The sequence below is a fragment of the Dipodomys merriami genome, unplaced genomic scaffold, assembly GCF_024711535.1.
Source record: "Dipodomys merriami isolate MVZ:Mamm:240054 unplaced genomic scaffold, mDipMer1.0.p SCAF_2, whole genome shotgun sequence".
Taxonomy (NCBI): domain Eukaryota; kingdom Metazoa; phylum Chordata; class Mammalia; order Rodentia; family Heteromyidae; genus Dipodomys; species Dipodomys merriami.
This window is the reverse complement of record NW_027203381.1, coordinates 38,832,501-38,853,831: the sequence shown is the minus strand read 5'-3', so window position 1 is coordinate 38,853,831 and position 21,331 is coordinate 38,832,501. Positions and strand designations below refer to the sequence as shown.

At 40.2% G+C, this 21,331-nt stretch overlaps 1 protein-coding gene across 3 annotated transcripts in view; it reads left to right on the top strand.

The window, feature by feature from the left end:
• The window catches only part of Lama3 (laminin subunit alpha 3), a 221,658-nt gene that overhangs the window by 180,253 nt on the left and 20,074 nt on the right, over positions 1–21,331 (top strand). For all 3 annotated transcript variants that reach the window (XM_070029434.1, XM_070029433.1, XM_070029435.1), the window contains 12 exons: positions 947–1,089; positions 3,410–3,580; positions 6,208–6,359; positions 6,496–6,658; positions 7,086–7,219; positions 8,193–8,337; positions 11,693–11,812; positions 12,629–12,762; positions 15,505–15,622; positions 16,074–16,214; positions 19,032–19,171; positions 19,853–19,984. In XM_070029434.1, the coding sequence (XP_069885535.1) occupies positions 947–1,089; positions 3,410–3,580; positions 6,208–6,359; positions 6,496–6,658; positions 7,086–7,219; positions 8,193–8,337; positions 11,693–11,812; positions 12,629–12,762; positions 15,505–15,622; positions 16,074–16,214; positions 19,032–19,171; positions 19,853–19,984 (1,693 nt within the window). The remainder of the gene's footprint in view (positions 1–946; positions 1,090–3,409; positions 3,581–6,207; positions 6,360–6,495; positions 6,659–7,085; positions 7,220–8,192; positions 8,338–11,692; positions 11,813–12,628; positions 12,763–15,504; positions 15,623–16,073; positions 16,215–19,031; positions 19,172–19,852; positions 19,985–21,331) is intronic.

Sequence of the window (21,331 nt, the reverse complement as noted above, 5' to 3'; positions counted from 1 at the left end):
AATTACGAAAAATAGCACAGCTTATAAATTTTTTCTCTATTCTTTTTCTTTCTTTTTTTAAGGTAAGTAATTGTATAAAAGAGTTTCCATTCCACAAATCAGGTTCTAAGTACATGAATCTTGATCAATGTCACCTCTTCCATCTTTCCCTCTCCTATCCATACCCTTATCTTTTTTTAATCCATTGTCATAGTGTAATAAGGTCTGAAACATAAGACATTAAACTGCAAATGATTGCTGGGTGCTGGTGGAGTACACCTGTGATCCTAGCTACTCAGGAGGGTGAGCTCTGAGGAATGTGGTTCAAAGCCAGCCTTTGCAGTCCGTTAGACTTATCTCCAATAAACTACTTAGAAAAATCCCGAAGTGGCTCTGTGGCTCAACAAGTAGAACATTAGCCTTGAGCAAAAGAAGCTTACAGATAGCATACAGGTCCTGAGTTCAAACCCCAGGACTGGCGAAAAGAATTATAAATTATAGTTATTTATTTATTTTGTCAGTTGTAGGGCTTGAACTCTTGTGCTCAAGGCTGGTATTCTGCCACTTTGAGCCACAGCTCTACTTCCAGTTTTCTGGTGGTTAATTGGAGCTAAGAGTCTCACAGACTTTCCTGCTCAGGTTGGTTTCAAATTGCAATTCTCAGATCTCAGCGTCCTGAGTAGTTAGGATTACAGGCATGAGCCACTGGAGCCCAGCTCATTTTGAATGAGTTTTAAGGATAAGAAAACAAATACATTTGGCATAATAATCAAGGAAAGAGATTTGATAGTTACATTGTGGGGGGAAATCCATCATGCATTTTGAAAGAGTTATTATATAATTACAGATCTATCCAATCCAACATTTAGGTCCTAAAGAAGCTACTTGACAAATACCAGCAGTAAGCACATCTGTATTCCCCCTTTTCTTAGTGTACTGTTGTAAAGGTCTGACTTCTCATTAACAGTGAAAAGATTAACCAAGAACCTGCCGGATCTTCTGAGTAAGATTGAAAGTATCAATCAACAGCTGTTGCCTCTGGGGAACATCTCTGACAACGTGGACCGAATCCGAGAACTAATTCAGCAGGCCCGGGATGCTGCCAATAAGGTGCAGCATTTATTATTTTCTCTGTTGGCTTTCTTTCTTCCTTTAATTCTTTGGTACTTGGCAATAAAAAAGTTGACTTCTGTCACCCTTCAAAAATGCACTTGATCTTATCCTCTAATTTTCTGGTGTATCAGGGACCAGAAGTGTTTTTCTTTCATTGAGTTTATGTAGTCAGGAAGAAGGGTTAACTTCCAGGCTCCACTTGTTAGACTGCTATTACAAGGGCAAGTGAGGGTTCTATGGTCTAGCTACGTTGCCTGTGCTGGCCTCAAGCTCATGATTTTCCTGCCTCAGCCTCCTGAGTGCTGGAATTACAGGTATGCACCACCATGCCTAGCTTTCTATCCTTTATTTTTATATACAGAAAAATCTCATCTTGATTTTAAGAATAATGAGTTTCTCAAGTGACCAAAAGCAAAAGGGCATGCTGGGGAAACATTCAGAGATATGGTTGCTTTCCCTGGAAGGAGAGAGGGTGAGTAGGAAAGAAGAGTCATAACGGAAAGTCATAATGTGGGTTGAAGGGAGCTGTAACTTACCCACCACTAAGCTCCTTGGTATGATGCCTTAAGTATATGAGTCTCAAGAAGTAGCTACATTCCTAATGGGTAATATGTCATGTGGGAATAAACATCATTCTAGGATTCTTACTCTTTTCATTTTTTTAATTGCAGAGACATATAGTTTATTGGAAAACAGTTTTAACTTTATATTCAGTACATACTCAATTTTATCTTCTAATTTTTTAGAAGAAATAGTACTCAGCTATGCAGTGATATTAGTGATGTTGTTCATCTCTGTGTGGAACTGTTTCTCCATTAATTTATAAGGCTTTGAGTAGACATCTGATACTTAGCAAGTTAGAAATTCCCTAGTGACCACATAACTGAAGGTGAGGGAAAGTTGCTGGGTGGTACCTTTTCAGAAAGATTATAAATACAAACAATGAGAGAAGAAAACTTCATAACTTCCTCTAGTACTCTTTGCTCTAGTTAATCACCAAAAAAGCCAGAAGTGGAGTTGTGGATGCCAGTCTTGAGCGAAAAACCTAAGCAAGAGCACAAGGCCCTGTGTTCGAGCCCAGTAGTGGTGTGTACACACACACACACACACACACACACACACACACACACACACACACACACACACCTGTGCATTTACAAATATTTTTGATATATTTCTACTATCTACAGTCACTCTGCCAAGTGCTTCATCCCTGTTTAGTCCTCTGTACAAAAACCATCAAAGATTGGAATAATTATTATTATAGAGTTGCTATAATTATTAATACATGCTCACTAATAATAAGTATTATTTCAGACACAGCAACTCAAATATAGTTTTCAGAAACCTCTGATTAGTAAATAGGACGAACATGAATGTTTTATTTTTTTTCAATGTTTTTTATTGTAAAAATACTGTACAGAGGGGTTACAGTTACATGAACAAGGAAATGAGTACATTTCCTATCAAGCATTGTTACCTCCTCCTTTGTTTTTTCCCCACCCTTCCCTTCCCCCCCCAATCTAAATTGTAAAGTTCATTTTTCAACATAGTGTCTTGTACATCTCATTGTTTGTTACAATTGGTCAACCTGAATCCCTATTTAAGCATTTTGGTTTTTTCCCCTTCCCCTCCACAAGCTAGAGAAGTGTATATACAAGATGCAGGGCACCAACATCAAATACAGTGAAAACAGGTGTTATACCATGGGGGAAGAACATACAAAGAAAGAAAAAAAAATCACATGGTACACTATAAATACGTTAGAAACAATAGCAAGAAAGAAAAAATATTTGTGTCCCTATCTTGGAGTTCATTTCGCTTAACATCATCTTGTCTGGTCATATGTTCATAGCTTCTGACTTTTTCTGCTTGTCCCAGACATATTCTAGTTACTGCAAATAAGGGAAACCATGGGTCCATCATGGGGCTTGAACTCTGGGCCTGAGGGCTGTTCCTCAACTCTTCAGCTCAAAGCTAGTGCTCTACCACTTAAGCTACAGTGCCATTTCTGGTTTTCTGGTGGTTTATTGGAGATAAGAGTTTTACGGACTTTCCTGCCCAGGCTGGCTTTGAACTATGATCCTCAGATCTCAGCCTCCTGAGTAGCTAGGATTACAGGTGTGAGCCACTGATGCCCAGCGAATGTTTTATTATTTTAGTACGTTTCTGACCCGGGTCTGAGACATTCACAGCTCTGTTCTTCATCAGCACATCTTGGGGTAGGCTGATGAGTTAACACCAAGGTTACAAATTGCCTGTCTGAGCACTCACTTTCTTCACAGTAGAATGTTTATCACCTTGTGACTCTTCACAGGTTGCAGTCCCCATGAGGTTCAATGGTAAATCTGGAGTTGAAGTCCGACTACCAAGTGACCTGGAAGATTTGAAAGGCTACACATCTCTATCTTTGTTTCTCCAAAGACCTGACTCAAGAGAAAACGAGGGGACAGAAGATATGTTTGTGATGTACCTTGGAAATAAAGATGTAAGTATTGGCTGGACCTGTCTCCAGCTTTCTAACTGTATGCTTTTGGAGATGTGTACTTTCGAGGCTTGGGGCACAGCTTGGTCACTGCTATTAGCTCATTGTTGGAAATCTCACTAAGATAATGAGTCCCACCATTACCCTCACCCTTGGGGTACAGAGGCAACCCTGATTGATCTCCCACCATCATCGATTGATAGCTGCTGATGGATTGAGAGGCCTCAGCCCATTGCACAGTGTACACATGTTTGTGCATGTGAGCACATGTACACATTAGGTGTAAGCTTAGTACCCCCTCTTCCCACAAGGCCAGGGCCTCGATATCAAAGCTGAATGGGGAAACCCACAGTAGCTCCACCTCACAGAATGTGATCCCATCTTCTTCCTCAAAAGGCCCAGCTGCAGACCCGTTCCCAATCTGAGGAGACCATTATGAGAACTAGGACAAAACTAAGCCTGTCTTGCCTAATTGGAAATTGTGGTGTTTGATTTTTTTTAAATCACATCTGAATCATGTAACCACAACTATTACAGACATTTTGAATAGATGACTTTAGTTTTCGGTCTCTCTTTAAATACATTTGTATGTGTGTGTGTTGGGGGGGGGTTGGAGCTTGAACTCAGGGCCTGGGCTCTGTCCTTTGAGCTTTTGTATCCAAGGCTAGCACTTTCCACTTGAGATATAGCTCCACTTCTGGCTTTTTCATGGTTAAATGGCAATAAGAGTCTCACAGACTTTCCTGTCTAGGCTGGCTTTGAAGCAGGATCCTCAAATCATAGCCTCCTGAGTAGCTAGAATGATAGGAAAACGGCACTGGTGCCCAGCTTTAAATACATTTCTTCAATCTAGGGTCAAGGGAAAAGCTAACTACTGATCTGGTTAGCATACAGTTGTTAGAGCAGAAATATCTGAAATATGGTTCCTGAAAATTCTTCCTCATTAGGAAAGTGTTAGTTATCACTAGTGGACATTATATTTGAAGAGTCTTGAATCAAGACTCTTAATTTTTTTCATGCTTTCCAAGTGATAATATTTTATTTGTAGTTTCTTTGTAAAGTGATTGCTTTGCTTTATTGTGACAAAATGCATATTACTTCATAGTTTCAACAAATTTACAGCAGATTCCACATTATGGACTCAGACAACTATGGACTGACAAAACACAGAAGAAGAAACAAAACATGTTCATAGTGAATGTATATCACACAAACACCCTTTTACTTGTCATTACTCTAAACAGTATATTATACCAACTAGTTACAAACATTTATATTGTAAGTAGGTATTATAAGATGATTGAAAAGTCTATAAAAAGTGCTAGGGATGTGGTTCAACTCTTGGGACACTTGGGTAGCATGTATGAGGCCTTACATTCAATCTCTAGAACTATGAATGGATGGAAGATGGATGGATGGATGATCTATGGGAGGATGTGCATAGATTATGTGCCAATATGCTATCATTTTCTTTTTAAAATAAGTTTATATTGTAAAAATACAGTACAGAGGGGTTACAATCACATGAGCAAAGTAATGAGTACATTTCTTATCAAGCATTGTTGCCTCCTCCTTTGTTTTTCCCCTACCATCCCTTCCCTCCCATCTCCACAACTACACTCCCCTCCCCCCCACACACACCTAAATTGTAAAGTTTGTTTTTCAACATAGCGTCTTGTACATCTCATTGTTGCAATGGGTCCATCTGTATCCCTATTTAAACAATTTGTTTTTTCCCTTCTGCTCCCCAAATTATACCAACATCAAATACAGTGAAAACAGGGGTTATACCATAGGAGAGGGAAATACAAAGCAACAAAAAAAAATCACATGGTACCTTATAAATACGTTAGAAACAATAGAAAGAAAGAAAAAAACACTTGGGTCATTATCTTGGGGTTCATTTCACTTAATATCATCTTATCTGACCTTTTCTGCTTGTCTAAGAAATATACTAGTTTTTGCAAATAAGGGAAACCTATGCTATTGTTTTCTGTAAATGACTTGAGCATCTGTAGGTTTGCATCCCTGTAGTTTACAGATATATCCCATACCTTCTATTTATGATAAACACAAAATTTATCTCTTGATTTCCTGAATAATAAATAAATGCTTCAAAATTGTTAAAATTGTCAAATTTACACTACCTATATTTTACTATAGTTGTTGGAAACTATTTCTACCTTAATCCTCTCACATTCTGATAGGGAAGGAAGATACTTCCTTGGCAACATGGAGTTGCCAGGTGTCATGGTAGAGCCTATGCAGAGTGTGAAGGGAGTGTTGTCTGGTACATGGAAAGCAAAAGTAGCCTATCTCCCTTGCCAGATTACAATCGAATACATGGCTAAGGCCATACCTACTCTAGCTGTATGGCAGGTGGTAACAAACATTTGAGAATTGAGTGAATAGGGGAATGAATAACTGCACTAGAACACAAAGATAGTCCCAGACAGGATGACGTGTTGTGTCCTTGTCTATTAGAGTATGTACCTCATGTATTCTGTCTGCCCAAAACTCCTTGTATAAAACTTGTTATTTTATGCAATGAAACGCTTGGGACCCTCTTGGGATGGAGAGCTGAGAGAATATTGTGTGTGAAGAATTCTGGGGTGCCTTTATGTCTCCAGGTCTCTAAGGACTACATTGGCATGGCAGTTGTCAATGGCCGGCTCACCTGTGTGTACAACCTGGGAGACAAAGAGGCAGAACTCCAGGTGGACCAGATCTTGACTGAGAGTGAGACTCAAGAGGCAGTTATGGACCGAGTGAAATTTCAGAGGTACAAGGCTGATTGATGCTTTCTCTTAGTGAACCTGCCCCACCTCTAAACTTTTCCAATATGGAACCCCATATTTAGCATCTTAGCTTTGAATTCTCTCATTTTAAAAATAACTTTATGATCTCATTTTCAACAGAATTTATCAGTTTGCAAGACTCAATTATACCAAAGAAGCCACATCCAGTAAACCCAAAGCACCTCAATTCCATGACATGGAGAGTGGAAATCTTAACACACTGCTTAATTTAGATCCTGAAAATGTTGTGTTTTATGTTGGAGGCCACCCACCTGACTTTAAAGTAAGTGTGTGAATTCTAATTTAGCTTGATGAAACCCTGCCTTTATTTTAATTAATTATATATAAGATGGATTTAACTATATGTTCTTAAAGCACATATTATAATATTAGGTAACAATGAGTATTTCTCTATTTCTCTGAACACTGTCCTAAGCTTAAGTATATTAAAATAAGTGTTATTATCCCTATTTTACAGAGATGGAAACTGAGGCAAAAGGTTTAATAACTTTCTCAAGACTATATCCATCTTCTAACTAGCAAAGCCAGGGCAAATCATTCCAGTGCCCACATTGCTGATGCATGCATGATACTGATTATTAGAAGTGATAGAATTACACTGCTCCTATTATACTTTCACAATTTTTTTCTTTTGGTTAAACTGATTGTCTGGTTCAACTAATGATTTTTTGGTTTCATTTCATTTTCAGCTTCCCAGTAGACTAAGATTCCCCCCATACAAAGGTTGTATTGAATTGGATGACCTCAATGAAAATGTTCTGAGTTTGTACAACTTCAAAACAACATTCAATCTCAACACAACTGAAGTGGAGCCTTGTAGAAGGTGAGTGAACAAGATGGCAGTTAGTGTCCCTGTGACTGCACTGGGAACATGCACATCTAAGAAAGACGTGTGCCGAGTGACACGGTAAGGTGTTGTTGATGCTGATGGTTGCTATGAGCCAATGGTTCTTAAATTATGCCGGCAACCTATCTCTAGAACTGAATAACCATATTTTTCCTTAACTTGATTGTATTGATAGAGCTTTCTCTCTCTCTTTTGTACCACTTCTGGGGCTTAAACTCAGGGTCTGGGTGCTGTCCCTGCAGAATTTTTTGCTCAAGGCTAGTGCTCTACCACGTGAGCCACAGCTCCACTTCTGGCTTTTTTAGTGCTTAACTGGAGATAAGAATCTCATTGACTTTCCTGCCCAGACTGGCTTTGAACTTTGAGTAGCTAGGATTACAGGGCTGAGCCACCAGTGCCCAGCTACAGTTATCTTATTTTTAAAATAAATCTTTATTAAATTGCTGGTACTCCCTACCAAGAAATTAGGTGGCATCTGATTTAGATGCAAAGTACATATTTATTTTTTAAAAAGTAGTGCTCATATTGAGTGACTTTCTAGTTACTCTGCCATCCAACCCTATTTGAAAATTGCTGCTTTAAGCTCCTAACCATCCTTATAATTTACACAATACTTGGAATATTCTACTATGCAACAGATCAGGTTTTAAGTTTCTATTTCAAATAAATTATATTTCAAGATTTTTAGCTAGTAGGTCACTTCTACCTGACAGGCATTTAACTTCCAAGACAAGCCCTTGACCATTATCCTTTTTAATATATCAACATATCCAGGAGAGAAAACTAGCTGTTTTGACATTTTAAAGATTTTTTTTCCCTTCGGCTTTCACAATTGTAGCAAGTAGAATGCCTGTTCTTCGCTCAGTTTTTCAGGTAGAGGTGTCCCATATTAATAAGCAATTGCATGCTGACCTACTGCTATGTCTTAACTTACCATTGGTGTTGACAGGAGAAAGGAAGAATCAGACAAAAATTATTTTGAAGGTACAGGCTACGCTCGAATTCCAACTCAACCAAACGCTCCCTTCCCAACCTTTTCACAAACAATCCAGACCACTGTGGATAGAGGTTTGCTGTTCTTCGCAGAAAACCAGGTAATCAACAGTAAGCATCCAGACCCTACCAAATATACCCAGTCTGTGTAGCAATTTGAGGATAACTGGGTTGTTATGAATGAACAATTGGATCTGTGAAACATTATGCCAGTGTTACCTATATCCTTCCCATTGGCCAATTGTATGTACTTTCTGTGGGGATGGAGGGTGAATTTCAATGAACACATGTAATCAGAAATTTGAGACTATCATTACTTTTCCTGTTTACTTCTCTTCATTAGTTTTAATTCTTTGGAAACTACTGCTTGCTTGTTTCTGTCTCAAAACAAATGAAGATCTTCTGGGGCTCCAAGATCTCTAGATGTGACTTTTTGCTCTTTCCATCTTGATTTGTTTCTTGTCTGACTGTTGGGGATTCCATTACTGTCAGATTGGGTTCTTGAGGACCATTCTTTGTTTGTTGTTATCTTTAGGTAGTTTTATAAAGGGGTTTCACTTCAATATGTCCATTTATGAGTACACTGCAAGTCAAAAATTGTCATTCCATTCATCCTTCTCCCCCATCTCTCCAGGACCATTCTTAAATTGATTAGGTTAGTGTAAATCCAAAGTGACATTCTACAGGTGATTGTCAGCGCCATCTGCTGGTGGCGGGAGATTGGGTGCAATGTTGGCTCTGGCTCTGGCTCTGGCATGGCTGCTCTCTAAGCCTTGTGGTTGGATCCTGGGAAGAAAAGCCTTTCATTGGTAATGGTTCTGGAGACATACACCTTGGCCCATGTGCTCTGGTCAGAGAATGTAGAGTTAATAGAAAGTTTTGCACTCTATCAGACTCTTCTACCTTCAGGGTGGGACACAGATGTAGCTCAGCCCTCCTCTTAGGGTGACCTAGACCCTTTGGGAGATTTGGGCTGTATTAATTCTAGTGGTTTTGATAGGTCCCAACAAGCCCTAAGAGTGCAGAACTAGAAGCCACTAGTAAGTACCTTTTGGGCAAGGCTATTATTTTCCCAAGCAAGGCCTTCTTTGTTCAGGTTGAGCATCTTTTTTCTGAGATGTTTCAGATTTTTTATTTTTCTAATTTTATTTTATTTTTTATTTTTTATTTTTATTTTCTTATAAAGATGCTGTACACAGAGGTTACAGTTACATCAGTAAGGTAATGAGTACATTTCTTGTCAGGCATTGTTACCCCCTCCTTTGTTTTCTCCCACTCTCCCTTCCCCACCCCATCTTCCCCACTCTCTCCCACACACCAAAGTTGTAAGGTTCATTTCCAACATAGTGTCTTGTGAGTATCATTGGTGCAATGAGTCATCCTGTGTCCTTGTTTCAGCATTTTGTTATTCCCCTTCCCCTCCTCAAATCAGATAAACGTATATATAAGGATGCAGGGTGCCAAAATCAAATACAATGACAACAGGGATATACCATTGGAGGAAGAACATACAAAAGAAACAAAAAAATCACTTAGTACACTAAAAGCAACAGCAACAACAAAGAAAAACCTCTCGTGAATATTTGCATGTACAGAATGAGCTATCTTGGGGATGTAACCCAAGTCCACACACAAAACTCCTGTATGTTACATATACATGTTACATGCTTAGCCTAAAGGTAACTGTAAATAATTGGTAATTTTATGCATGAAGCCTTCAGATCTGTAGCATTGAGCCATCATTTGTCACATGGTGTTGACACTCAAATGAAAAGTTTTAGATTCCCAGGCATTTCGTAATTTGCATTTTTCAGGTAGGGGTGTTCAGCTGGTATTATGTTTTGAAGTGTTTGGAGACTGAGAAGCAGACACAGTACTTAAGTTAGAGGAAAACTTACATAATGCCATTGCATAAGCAATCCAGAGAGTTGCTAGTAAGCATGCAGCTCATTATTCTCAGAATGCCGGTGCTACTCTGGCTCATGAATTCTCAAAGGCAAAAGAAGGATTCATCCAGAGAAGGATGGATCGTTCTTTAAATGAGAGCTCCTAAGCTTTTCCTGACCACTTAGGAAACAGCTGATTCAAGTGATCTATGTATTTACTTCATAACAAAAAGGCAATTAATGACCAAGACAAGCACAGAAGAGAAGGAAGATGTTACACAAAGATACACTGTCAATAGATTAATGGTTAATTCATCATAATTTCAAGGAGTAAACAATGAGGACTCTATGGCATAAAAGACTTTTTTCTTGATCAAAGGATGCTTTATCTGAGACCTCCATGGAGGACAGTGAAAGGTGACACTTTCAGGGTACATAGCAGAAGAGAGATGGGTAATGGGAAGCATATGGAGAGGGCCTGGAGGTGGGAAGGTTAGAATCCCTCAGGGATGGAAGCGTGACCCAGGTGGCTGAGGAATAAAGTGAAGTAGTGGGCCACGCCTTCCCACGTCTGCCAGGAAGTCAGAGCTGTGTCCAGAGACTGAAGGGAAGTTACATGTCCACATTGGCGCTTTCCAAAGGATGTTCTGGCTGCAGAATGGAAATTATTGGAGTTGGGATTTGGGGAGAGGGTAGGATGTTACTGTGCAGCCTGGGTGAAGTTGTAACTGAAATCAGGGTTGTGACATGAGAGTAAGGGAAGAGTTCTCTTGTTTGTTTGTTTGTTTGTTATGGGACTGAGAGAAAGAGGGTTAGGAACAAGTGAGTGACTGTGTGTGCGCGCACATGCACAAGAAGTAAAAAAATATGTAGAGAGCTCAGAAGAGACAGGCTTGACAGCCAGTGGGAGGCAGGTAGATTATTGATTGTGTCTAGAATATTCTGAGATGGAATATCTGTGAGCCGCAAGGCAGTAATAGTGACAAAAGTGGACCAGACACACAGACCTGGTCCTAAGAAGGCAGATAGATCCTGGCTGGGTCTGGGCTCTGTGGGTACAACTGTGGAGGTAAAGGGGGAGGGGGTGAGACAGGGAAGGAACCCTGTGTGGAACACAGCCCACAAGTGTCCTCAGAAGTGAAATGGGAGGTATCAAGGAGGACACATTGCTATGTGTAAGTCAAACATGATGGAAAATGTCTGGGGGGGGGGTTCAGTAAGGCCATCTCTCTCTAAAAGGTAGCACACATCTTTGCTCATAACTGTACTGACCTGTATCTTTTTGGTGTCCATTTTGCATATTGGTTATGGATAGAATGAAGCAAAAACATGGTGTCAGCTGGCATGTGTTGGTCCATCCTGAGTGCCAGGCACTGAAGATGATATAGGGTTTAGGGTAGTCATCATCACAGATCTCCTATGACTCAGATTTATAGTGTTGCCTTGTCTTCTAGCTCAGGGGCAGTTGAATCTGAGAGCCGTGTTTGATTGGATTGTTTGATTTCTAACACCCTGGCTTTTTCCTCAGCTCTTCTTCTTCTGTTAAATCTGCTTTGTCTCTATCTCTTAGGATCACTTCATATCCCTGAATGTAGAAGATGGCAATCTCTTGGTGAGATACAAACTGAATTCGGGGCAGCCCAAAGAGAAAGGAATTAGAGATACCATCAACAATGGGAGAGATCATACGGTACATCCTTTATATACTTCAAGAGTTAAATGTCTGTAGATCTTTAGAATTAAGTCAGTGTCAACCACCCCCCCACACACACACATACACACACACATACACAAAGCAAGCATAAACGTTTTCTGTTACTGGATAAACTTAGTTATTAACCGAGGTGCCTATCCTTTTAAAATTTGAACATTAAGCATGCAATACATAATGCATGTGTATATAAGCACATGTAAACCATGATTCATTTCAAGTGGAAATACTTCCACTTCTGTGTTTCACTGTCAGGGATTTTGTTTTTAGCCCAAACTTCAGCAGAGCAGTCTTTCTTTTTTCCTCATATGTAAATGAGTCTGACAGAAGATAAACAAAAGCATAATGACTGCACCACTGCAGTCACATATTTCTTCTTCTTTTTTTTATTATTAAGTAGTTGTACAAAGGAGGCACCATTTAACAAAGCAGTTTATGAATACAATGCATCTTGATCAATGTCACCCCCTTCAATATTCTCATTCGCCTTTGACCCACCCCTTTCCTTTTCTTACAATCAATTCCTGGCTGTTCGCCCCTTCCCCCCCCCCTTGGATGTACCCATTTCCTGGATTCAATTTTGTTGGTTATACAACTTGAGCTCTCCATAGAATCTGTTATACTTCAGTTAATTCATTCATAACCACTTATATATGGCACATCCTAACGTGTTTACTTCCAGATAATAGGTACATTCTATCTACCACAAATGAAAGAAACCATGCAATCTCTGTTTCTCTGGGTCTGGCTAACTTCACTTTCCCTGCTTGTTAATGTATCTCTCATTTATTTCAGGTTCTGATCAAAATTGGAAAAGCCCAAAAACTTATGAGGATAAATGTGAATAGCCAAAACATTATCATTGAAGGGGAAATATTTGATTTCAACACATACTATCTAGGAGGAATCCCAATTGCCATCAGGGAAAGGTAAGATGGCATCTTAAAAAATACGGGTCACCTCTCACGGCAGCCTGCAGGCGGAGTAAAGCTCAGAGACAGCTGTTCCCACAGTCATAGAATGGTCCAGAGCCACGGGGATTCTCCAAGGAGGCCATATGGAGCCATTGGTTAGGGGTTTGCAGCTGTTTGGAATTAGCAAAAGGCCCACAGATAGCAATGAGTGTAGAAGTCAATCCCCGGTTACTGGGAAAGGATGGAGGGAAGAACCACAAAAGTGGTTCTAGTTTTGTCTCTGCATGACATGTCTGTCATCCCAGCTTGGTAGAAAGCTAAAAATTGGTGGATTGAGATCCAAGGTCACATGTGCACAGGAAATAAGACCCGGTCTCAAAAATAACCAGTGTAGAAAAGGGCTGGAGTTGTGACTCACTGGTGGTATGCCTCCTTAGCAAGAATTAAAAAAACCTGAGTTCAAACCCCAGTGCTGTGCGCGCGCGCACACACACACACACACACACACACACACACACACACACACACACACACACACTTCAAACCACAGTACTGTATATGTGTTATATATATGATGTGTATGTGTAGTTCTGTGGCCTTTTAGTCTATTGAAAGTAAAATGTCAAGCAGTATTGAGCTGTTGCTGGCCTGCCGTGTACCTTCAGTGAGGGATTTGGTGGTCCAGGGAGTCTTGAAGCTGTCCTCTCATGTGATCACCAGGGGTAGGTGAGCTTAGAGAAGTTCTGCCAGTAACTAAACAGCTGAGCTCAGCAGGGGCAGCCAGATAGCTTCCCAGGAGAGCTGTGTCTAGTCTCTGGCAGAAATGGGAGGCTCTTGTGATGGGTTAGTGTGCTCAAACCTGATGTGGAACAAAGCACACCAGAGTCATTGCTAAAGGAAGCAGCTTTGCTCAAGGAATGCTCATGTGTCATTTGCATTTTCCTCCATTCCATCTGAGAATGGAGTACCAGGTTTTGGAATTGTTTGTTTAAGATTATAATCAGAAGCCACGAGTCATGTTAATCCTATGTTAATCAAATCATCATCAATAATAATACCAGAGGGTCTGATAGGAGCACGAACTTGTTTTCCTCTGGAGACTGACACTACTGTGTTACAGAGTGTAATCATAGAACATGAAAATGAGGATAACTAAAAAGCAAAGATCAGTCAGAGATCTGTTGACCATTTCCTAAGTACTCGTCACTGAGTTTAGCATTATATTTTGTTGTAATTGGTCTCCAAAATCTGCCTTCCGCAATCTGCAGGGGAAAATGTGGAGGTCTAGGACCTCAGATGACCCGAGAGAGAATGGTTCTAAAACAATGTGCCAAAGGACCACTCCATATTTGATATGAACTTCCCTCCTCTTCTAAGGCAAAAAGTCAGCTCCATAAATTAATTAAAGCTCATGCTATGATTCCCGTGAGGATTTGTTTCCTCCTTTTCTTTTTAATGAAATTTAATTTTATGCATGTTCTGTGTAGCTCAACTGTTTATAATGAATTAGATTAGAGTGAATGCAGACACCTTTTCATTTGGAAAGGGGGCTACCTTAGGGATTTAAAATACAATCAGCACTGGGCATTCTTGGTACACTATTGGTCAGGAAACACTAATATTTGCCTGGACCTCCCATCAGTTCATGAGTGCAAATGCTGTATGTGAATTCAGCTCCAGACAGATTGGAAACTCAACTTAAAAGGGAATGCCAAGGTACCACATAGAAAGAGAAGATACAGAGGTTGCGGCATTGTAATAATGATAGATGTAGAAGCAGTGGCCGCCGTGCAGTCTTGTACTGGGTGCTTGCTACACCAGCACCATTTGAATGTGCTGCCCACATTAATTTACTACTTCTCTGAGGACTCCATGGAATAGATTAATATGTCCCCATTGTTACTGATGAGAAGCAGTACAATGAAACACCTGCTGATCCACACTCTTACTGTGCATAGCTGGTTCAACCGCCATTACTCCTTGTCCATGTGCATAGGTCAGGACTGGCAGAAACAGCTTCAAACCCAGACCGTGCATTCTATAGTGTCTGCTCAGCATTGATTTAGATCAAGCCACAGTATTTTTCCATAATGAATAGAACCTAAACAGTAGTATTTTTCTTTTTTCACTGTGCTACAATTTATGTTTTTACTATTACCTTTAAGTAGAGGTACAAAGGAGTTTCCATTTAAGAAAGAAGTTTATAAATACAATATGCCTTGATCAATGTTCTCGCCAAAGTTCACAGTGATTCATTAAAGTGTGAACCAAAAAAGACAGCAATTTTCTAGAACAGTCCTGGTTCTTGTATTATGTATCAGTGGCTTAATGCATATTTATATAGCAGATTTAGTATGTCACCTTACTCATGTACTTCCCATCCACCCTCAGTACCATGACTTGGGGAATGAAGGGATGAAAACTTTTAGTATTAAAAAGAAAAAGAAAAAGAAAACTTCTAGTATTGAGCATCTTTGGTCCATGCATTCTGGGAACAGTGGCCATCCTGCTGTCAACATTGATGTCCAGTTTTAAAGCCAGGAGTGCAGATTCATGTGGAAAGAAGGTAGACACCCCACTATTATAAAATAGGCAGTATTATGGGAGACCCAGGACAGCACTGCAAGATCCCCATGGGAATGGATCGCTATCAAACGGACAGTGCTTGCTCACGAGTGAGAAAGGCTAGACAACAGCGGCGCGTCTCAAGTGAGCCCTGCCTGATCCCTCCCTTCTTTTTTTTGTACCCCTTATTAGGTTTAACATTTCAACACCTGCTTTCCGAGGCTGCATGAAAAATCTGAAGAAAACCAGTGGTGTGGTCAGGTTGAACGATACTGTGGGAGTCACCAAAAAGTGTTCTGAAGACTGGAAGGTAAGCAGAGGACCCCAAACCTTGTGACACATCTCATCCCAGCTGGCCCATCTTCTGGATTCATTAACACACCAACTTTTTGGCTTTTCTGGTAGCACATGGTGTTGTGAGCTAGTGCATATGCGCGCGCGCACACACACACGCACACACACACACACGCACACACACACACACACACACACACACACACACACACACACACACACACACCCATATATGTGCAGCCTCTCCTGCATGCTGTGTTAAATTTGAAGACAAGTAAGAATACCAGCTATACACACAAAGCCTTTCAGGTGCTGACTTCTTATAAACAAAGCCAGACTCAGATTCTTTCTAAATCTTCGTGAAGAACAAAAATGGGTTCTGACATTATGATACAAGGAAAGGTGCTATGGAGGTTCAGCAAGAAGTGATTTCTGTGCCAGTAATTGATTCCCCATTTGCATTGCAGCTGGTGCGGTCTGCTTCCTTCTCCAGAGGAGGCCAGCTAAGCTTCACTAATTTGGACTCACCCTTGCCTGACCATTTCCAGGCTTCTTTTGGGTTTCAGACCTTTCAACCCAACGGTGTGTTAATACATCATCAGACGCGGGTAAGAAATAGCACCTTGATACTGAACAGCATCCAAATCTGACTCAACGTTTGAGTCAAAAGCAAGAGAGGATTTCGAAGGGAGGGTAGTTGGGCATTTTATTGGTCACCACGGTGAATGCTCTTGTACAATTCAAGCATGAACATTGTTCTACACCTTTGGGAGATACTAAAAGAAATCAGGCCTAAAAAGTACATAATAATTTACAGAACCATGGATTTATTTTCATTCTTATCGGCATATTGAATAAGAGTTGATATGAATTATAACTGTTAATAAGTAAATGTAATTTAAATCTTTAGATCTGAGAAAAACATAAATATATTCCCCCATCTTCTTCCTCTCCCTTTTTCTTCGTCATGTTACTGGAGTCTGAACTCAGAATTCAAGGCCTGGAGCCATATCTTCAGCCCTTTTGTGATTTAGTTTATTTTTCAGATAAGGTCTTGTATTCTTGTCCAGGTTATCTATAGTCCCCCTACTTACATCCTTCCACATAGCTGGGAGTACAGGCCTATACTACCACCTTCAGCCTTATAATTCTTTTTTTTTTTTTTTTTTTTTTGTCGGTCATGGGACTTGAACTCTGGGCCTGGGCGCTGTCCCTCAGCTCTTCAGCTCAAGGCGAGCGCTCTACCCCTTGAGCTACAGCGCCACTTCCGGTTTTCTGGTGGTTTATTGGAGATAGGAGTCTCATGGTCTCTCCTGCCCGGGCTGGCTTTGAACCGCGATCCTCAGATCTCAGCCTCCTGAGTAGCTAGGATTACAGGCGTGAGCCACCAGCGCCCGGCATAATTCTTTTTTGATGACACAAAAAGATAGCTAGAACTACTGGGAAAATGATAGACCTGGGGAATGGGGGAAAATATGGTCTTTATTTTTTCATGTTGCAACAGAGTTGCTGAAATTTTCTTCCACAAGGAGGATTTAGCCAGGGTAGGAACATAGGTGTAGGAGTCAATGCTTAGAAACCCACTTGTACTCATTACCTTGCTCATGTAATTGTAACCCCTCTGTATGGTATTTTCACAATAAAAAGGGTGGGGAGAGAAAAAAAAAAGAAAAACTCAAGACAACAATAAAGTGATAGTTACCTTCTTTATAAAAAAAAAAAAAAGAAAGAAATCCACTTGTATTAGGAGTGGGCTTTTTAAGTACAAGCAGGCTACTGTTGTTCTTGGGTGTGTTTCTTTAGGATTATGGATCACAGAGCTATCTAGTATCTGTTATAAAGATTTCTAGTATCTAAGCATCAGTGGCTCACTCCTACAATTCCTAGCTAATCAGGAGGCTGTGAGAACAGGAGGATCCAAGTTGAAGGCCAGCTCTGGCAAAAAGCTTGCAACACCCATCTCATCCAGTAGCTAGGTATGCCCATCATCCAGCTAGCTGGGAAGTTGAGATCTGGAGGATTATGTTTCTAAGCAAGCCTGGGCTGTAAAGATAAGAAGGCCCCAGGAAAGACTGGGTGTGGTGGCATGCTGCTTTCATCCCAGCTTCAGAAGCCAGTAAAGGATCACCATCTGGACTAGCCCAAGGAGAAAGCAATACCTATCTCAGAAATAGCCAGAACAGAAAAAGGACTAGAGCACCTGCCTAGCAAGTATGAAGTCCTGAATCCAAATCCCAGTACTACTGGGGCGGGGGTGGAGGGGGTGGGAGGAAGTACTTCCTATAAGCTGGCTCTGTGTTAATATGAGATTAGAACAACCTCTCCTCTCTTGCTTTCTTGCTCACTAGTCTTTAGAGACCATATTTAAAAGTAGCCTTAAAGAAACAAACCCATTACAATAAAAAACATATTTAAAAAAGAAGAAAAAGAAACAAACCCATGGCCAACATTGGACACTGGTGTATGTGTGGGGGCCGGGGCTGGGGTGGTAATGCTGTGTGACTCCATCAAAGCCAGGGTTGGACTTCAGTCTTTCTATATATACTCTAACACTCATTTCCTCTGCCACATAGAGGAATGCTCAGCACACAATAAAATGATCAAAAGCACATAGAAGAAGTAGATTAGCAAAAATTCAGATCACAATCTAGGACAATAGAGAAATTATAGGGGTATCTTAGGGACACCGTTTTTAGTTTCATGGTGGATTATCTGGGAAATAAATACACAGTAGCATGCTTTGATTGAATTCACAATGAGTACTGCTAATTGAGGGGAAAGGCACCATAAAATAAAACCAACACTGGTCTTGTGTCAGACCAAGAGCTCCTCAAAGAACCACATTTTGTTGAAACTGCAGAAATTATTCTAGGGAGAAAAACTGAATAAACCTAGAATAACAAATGCTGAATTGTACATTTGAAAATCACTGACTGACAGTCAAATCACCTTGCCTCCTAGAAAATTTGAGCCTCCTAGAAATAATGACCAGAGAATAAAAAATTCATAAATCTAGAGATGAAATGATGGTCATTTTATGTGAAAAAGACAGTTGGTGCATCAGCTTTGTGCTGTAAAATTTATTCAAGAAATAGTTGATTCTTGTGGAAGTAACTTCAAGCCAAATGATAGTAAAAATAGAAAAAATTGGAAATGATGGAACTGTATCACATATTTGATTGGGAAGTTAACTTGGCCTAATGAATGTTCACCCAGGAAAAAAACTTTGACAAATTCATTCGTATTGAGGTAATTTGCATATGATCTTAATATTAGTAAATATGAAGTCAAAAATATTCTTTAGCTCAAAATAGCTGAGTCAAAACATTTGGCTCAGTAAAATAAAATCCTGGTTTTATGCATGGTTTTGATCATAAAGTCAATATTCATTGTCAGTGGGTATATTCTATATTCTATGATTTCAGACAAGCAGTTTGCAGGTCACTCTGGAAGATGGTCACATCGAATTGAGCACCCGGGAAGACAGTAACCCGATTTTCAAGTCTCCACAGACGTATATAGATGGCATGCTGCATTATGTATCTGTAATAAGCGACAACTCAGGGTGAGTGGAAGGCCATACTAAGAGCCCTGCAAGTTCTGCCTTCTTCAGTTGAGTAGAATTTTCTGTGACTTTTTGTAAAATATTTGTTCGTGATGCTAATACTGTTTTCCTAGTAAGCTTGCCCTTTCCTCTATATCAATTTCCTTATTGGACGATAAGGGGATAAGTGAATTGTGATACATTCAAAGTAGATTACTATACAGCAATAAGAAAATTCTCGAAATGTATGTAATGATACTACGGGTAAACCTCACAAATATGATGATTATGATGTCATTTATACATGGTTCAAAAACAGGATACATTATTCTACCAGAATTCAGGGTTCTGATTTCTCTTAAAGAGGGAGGGAAGCCAGAGACTGAAAAGGAATTCAGAATGGGGCTCCTAGAATGGTGGGCTAATTCTGTTTCTTTGGGTGTTAATTATGTTGATATTCATGTTGTAAAAATTCAAAAAGCCAACTATTTCTGATAACTGCATATTCTGTATGTATGCACAATTTAATTAAAAATTATATGATAACAATATGTGAAGACAACTTAAATGCATTTTAAGAATAAGTTTAGCTTCATCCTTTAGGCAACAGATAGTGAGTCTGGGTTGAAGACAACAGAGTGACCCCATGTTGAGAGAATTTCCAAACACCTCTCATTTTGTCTTGCTCTCTTTCTGTTTCAGCCTCCGGCTTCTGATTGATGACCAGCTTCTGAGAAGGAACAAAGGGCTACCAAAATTTCCAAATGCCCCACAGTCTCTCCGCCTGGGTGGGAGTTATTTTGAGGGCTGTATCAGCAATGTTTTTGTCCATAGGTGCGTGATTTGTCTGTGGGCAGCATTCTTATAGGCACCCATGTGAAGGGCACCTCATTGATGCTGTTAGCAGAGTCCACTTTGTCAACATGCCATGTAGGTTCTCACTCTACAAATTTCCAAACTGTCTGCTTTGAAAATTTTGTTTAATGCCTGCATTAAACAAACAAACAAACAAACATAAAGCTCCAGTCAACTTTGGCATGTGACCTTGGAAAAAGTCTAATTGTAGAGCATCAGCCTTGATCACAAAAAGCTCAGGGACTACATTCTGGCCCTGAGTTGAAGCCCAGGACTGAAACACACACACACACACACACACACACACACACACACACACACACACACACACACACACACACACACACACACACACACACACACACACACACACACACACACACACACACACACACACACACTCTCTCTCTCTCTCTCTCTCTCTCTCTCTCTCTTTCTCTCTCTCTCTCTCTCTCTCTCTCTCTCTCTCTCATACTCACATTAACTTTCAGATTATGGCCTTAATATTCATGTTGAAATTTTATTAAAACTTTGAAGTTTGAAATTAGAGGGTTTTTAAAAATTGTTTTATTGTGAAAATACTGTACAGAGGGGTTACAATTACATGGGCAAGGTAATGGGTACATTTCTTATCAAGGATTGTTGCCTCCTTCTTTGTTTCCCCTTCCCATCCCTTCCCATCTCCCCACTTCCCCTCAACCCCCCACCCCACCCTGCCCAGCTAAAGTTGTAAAGTTCATTTTTCAACAACATTACAACTTGTACATATCATTGTTGCAATGACTCCACCTGTACCCCTATTTAAATGGTTTGGTTTTTGCCGTGATTGTGCATTTCAAATTATGGCCTTAAGATTATTCATTCCAAAGTTTCCTTCTTTTACTTTTTTTTTTTGGGGGGGGGTCCGGTCGTGGGGCCTGAACTCTGGGCCTGGGCACTGTCCCTCAGCTCTTCAGCTCAAGGCTAGCGCTCTACAACTTGAGCCACAGCGCCACTTCCGGCTTTTTTCTTTTTGCTTATGTGGTGCTGAGGAATTGAACCCAGGGCCTCGAGCATGTAAAGCAAGCGCTCTACCACTGAGCCACCTTCCCAGCCCCTCTTTTACTTTTTTTTGGTGTGTGCTGGTACTAGGGCTTGAAGTTAGGTCCTGGATTTAATCTTAGCTTTTTACCTCAAGGTTGGAACTCCACCTCTTGAACCACAGCTCCACTTCAAGCTTTTTGGTAGTTAATTGGAGATAATTCTCACTGGCTTTCCTGCCTGGGTTGGCTTTGAATCACTATCCTCATATCTCAGCCTTATGAGTAGCTAGGGTTATAGGCAAAA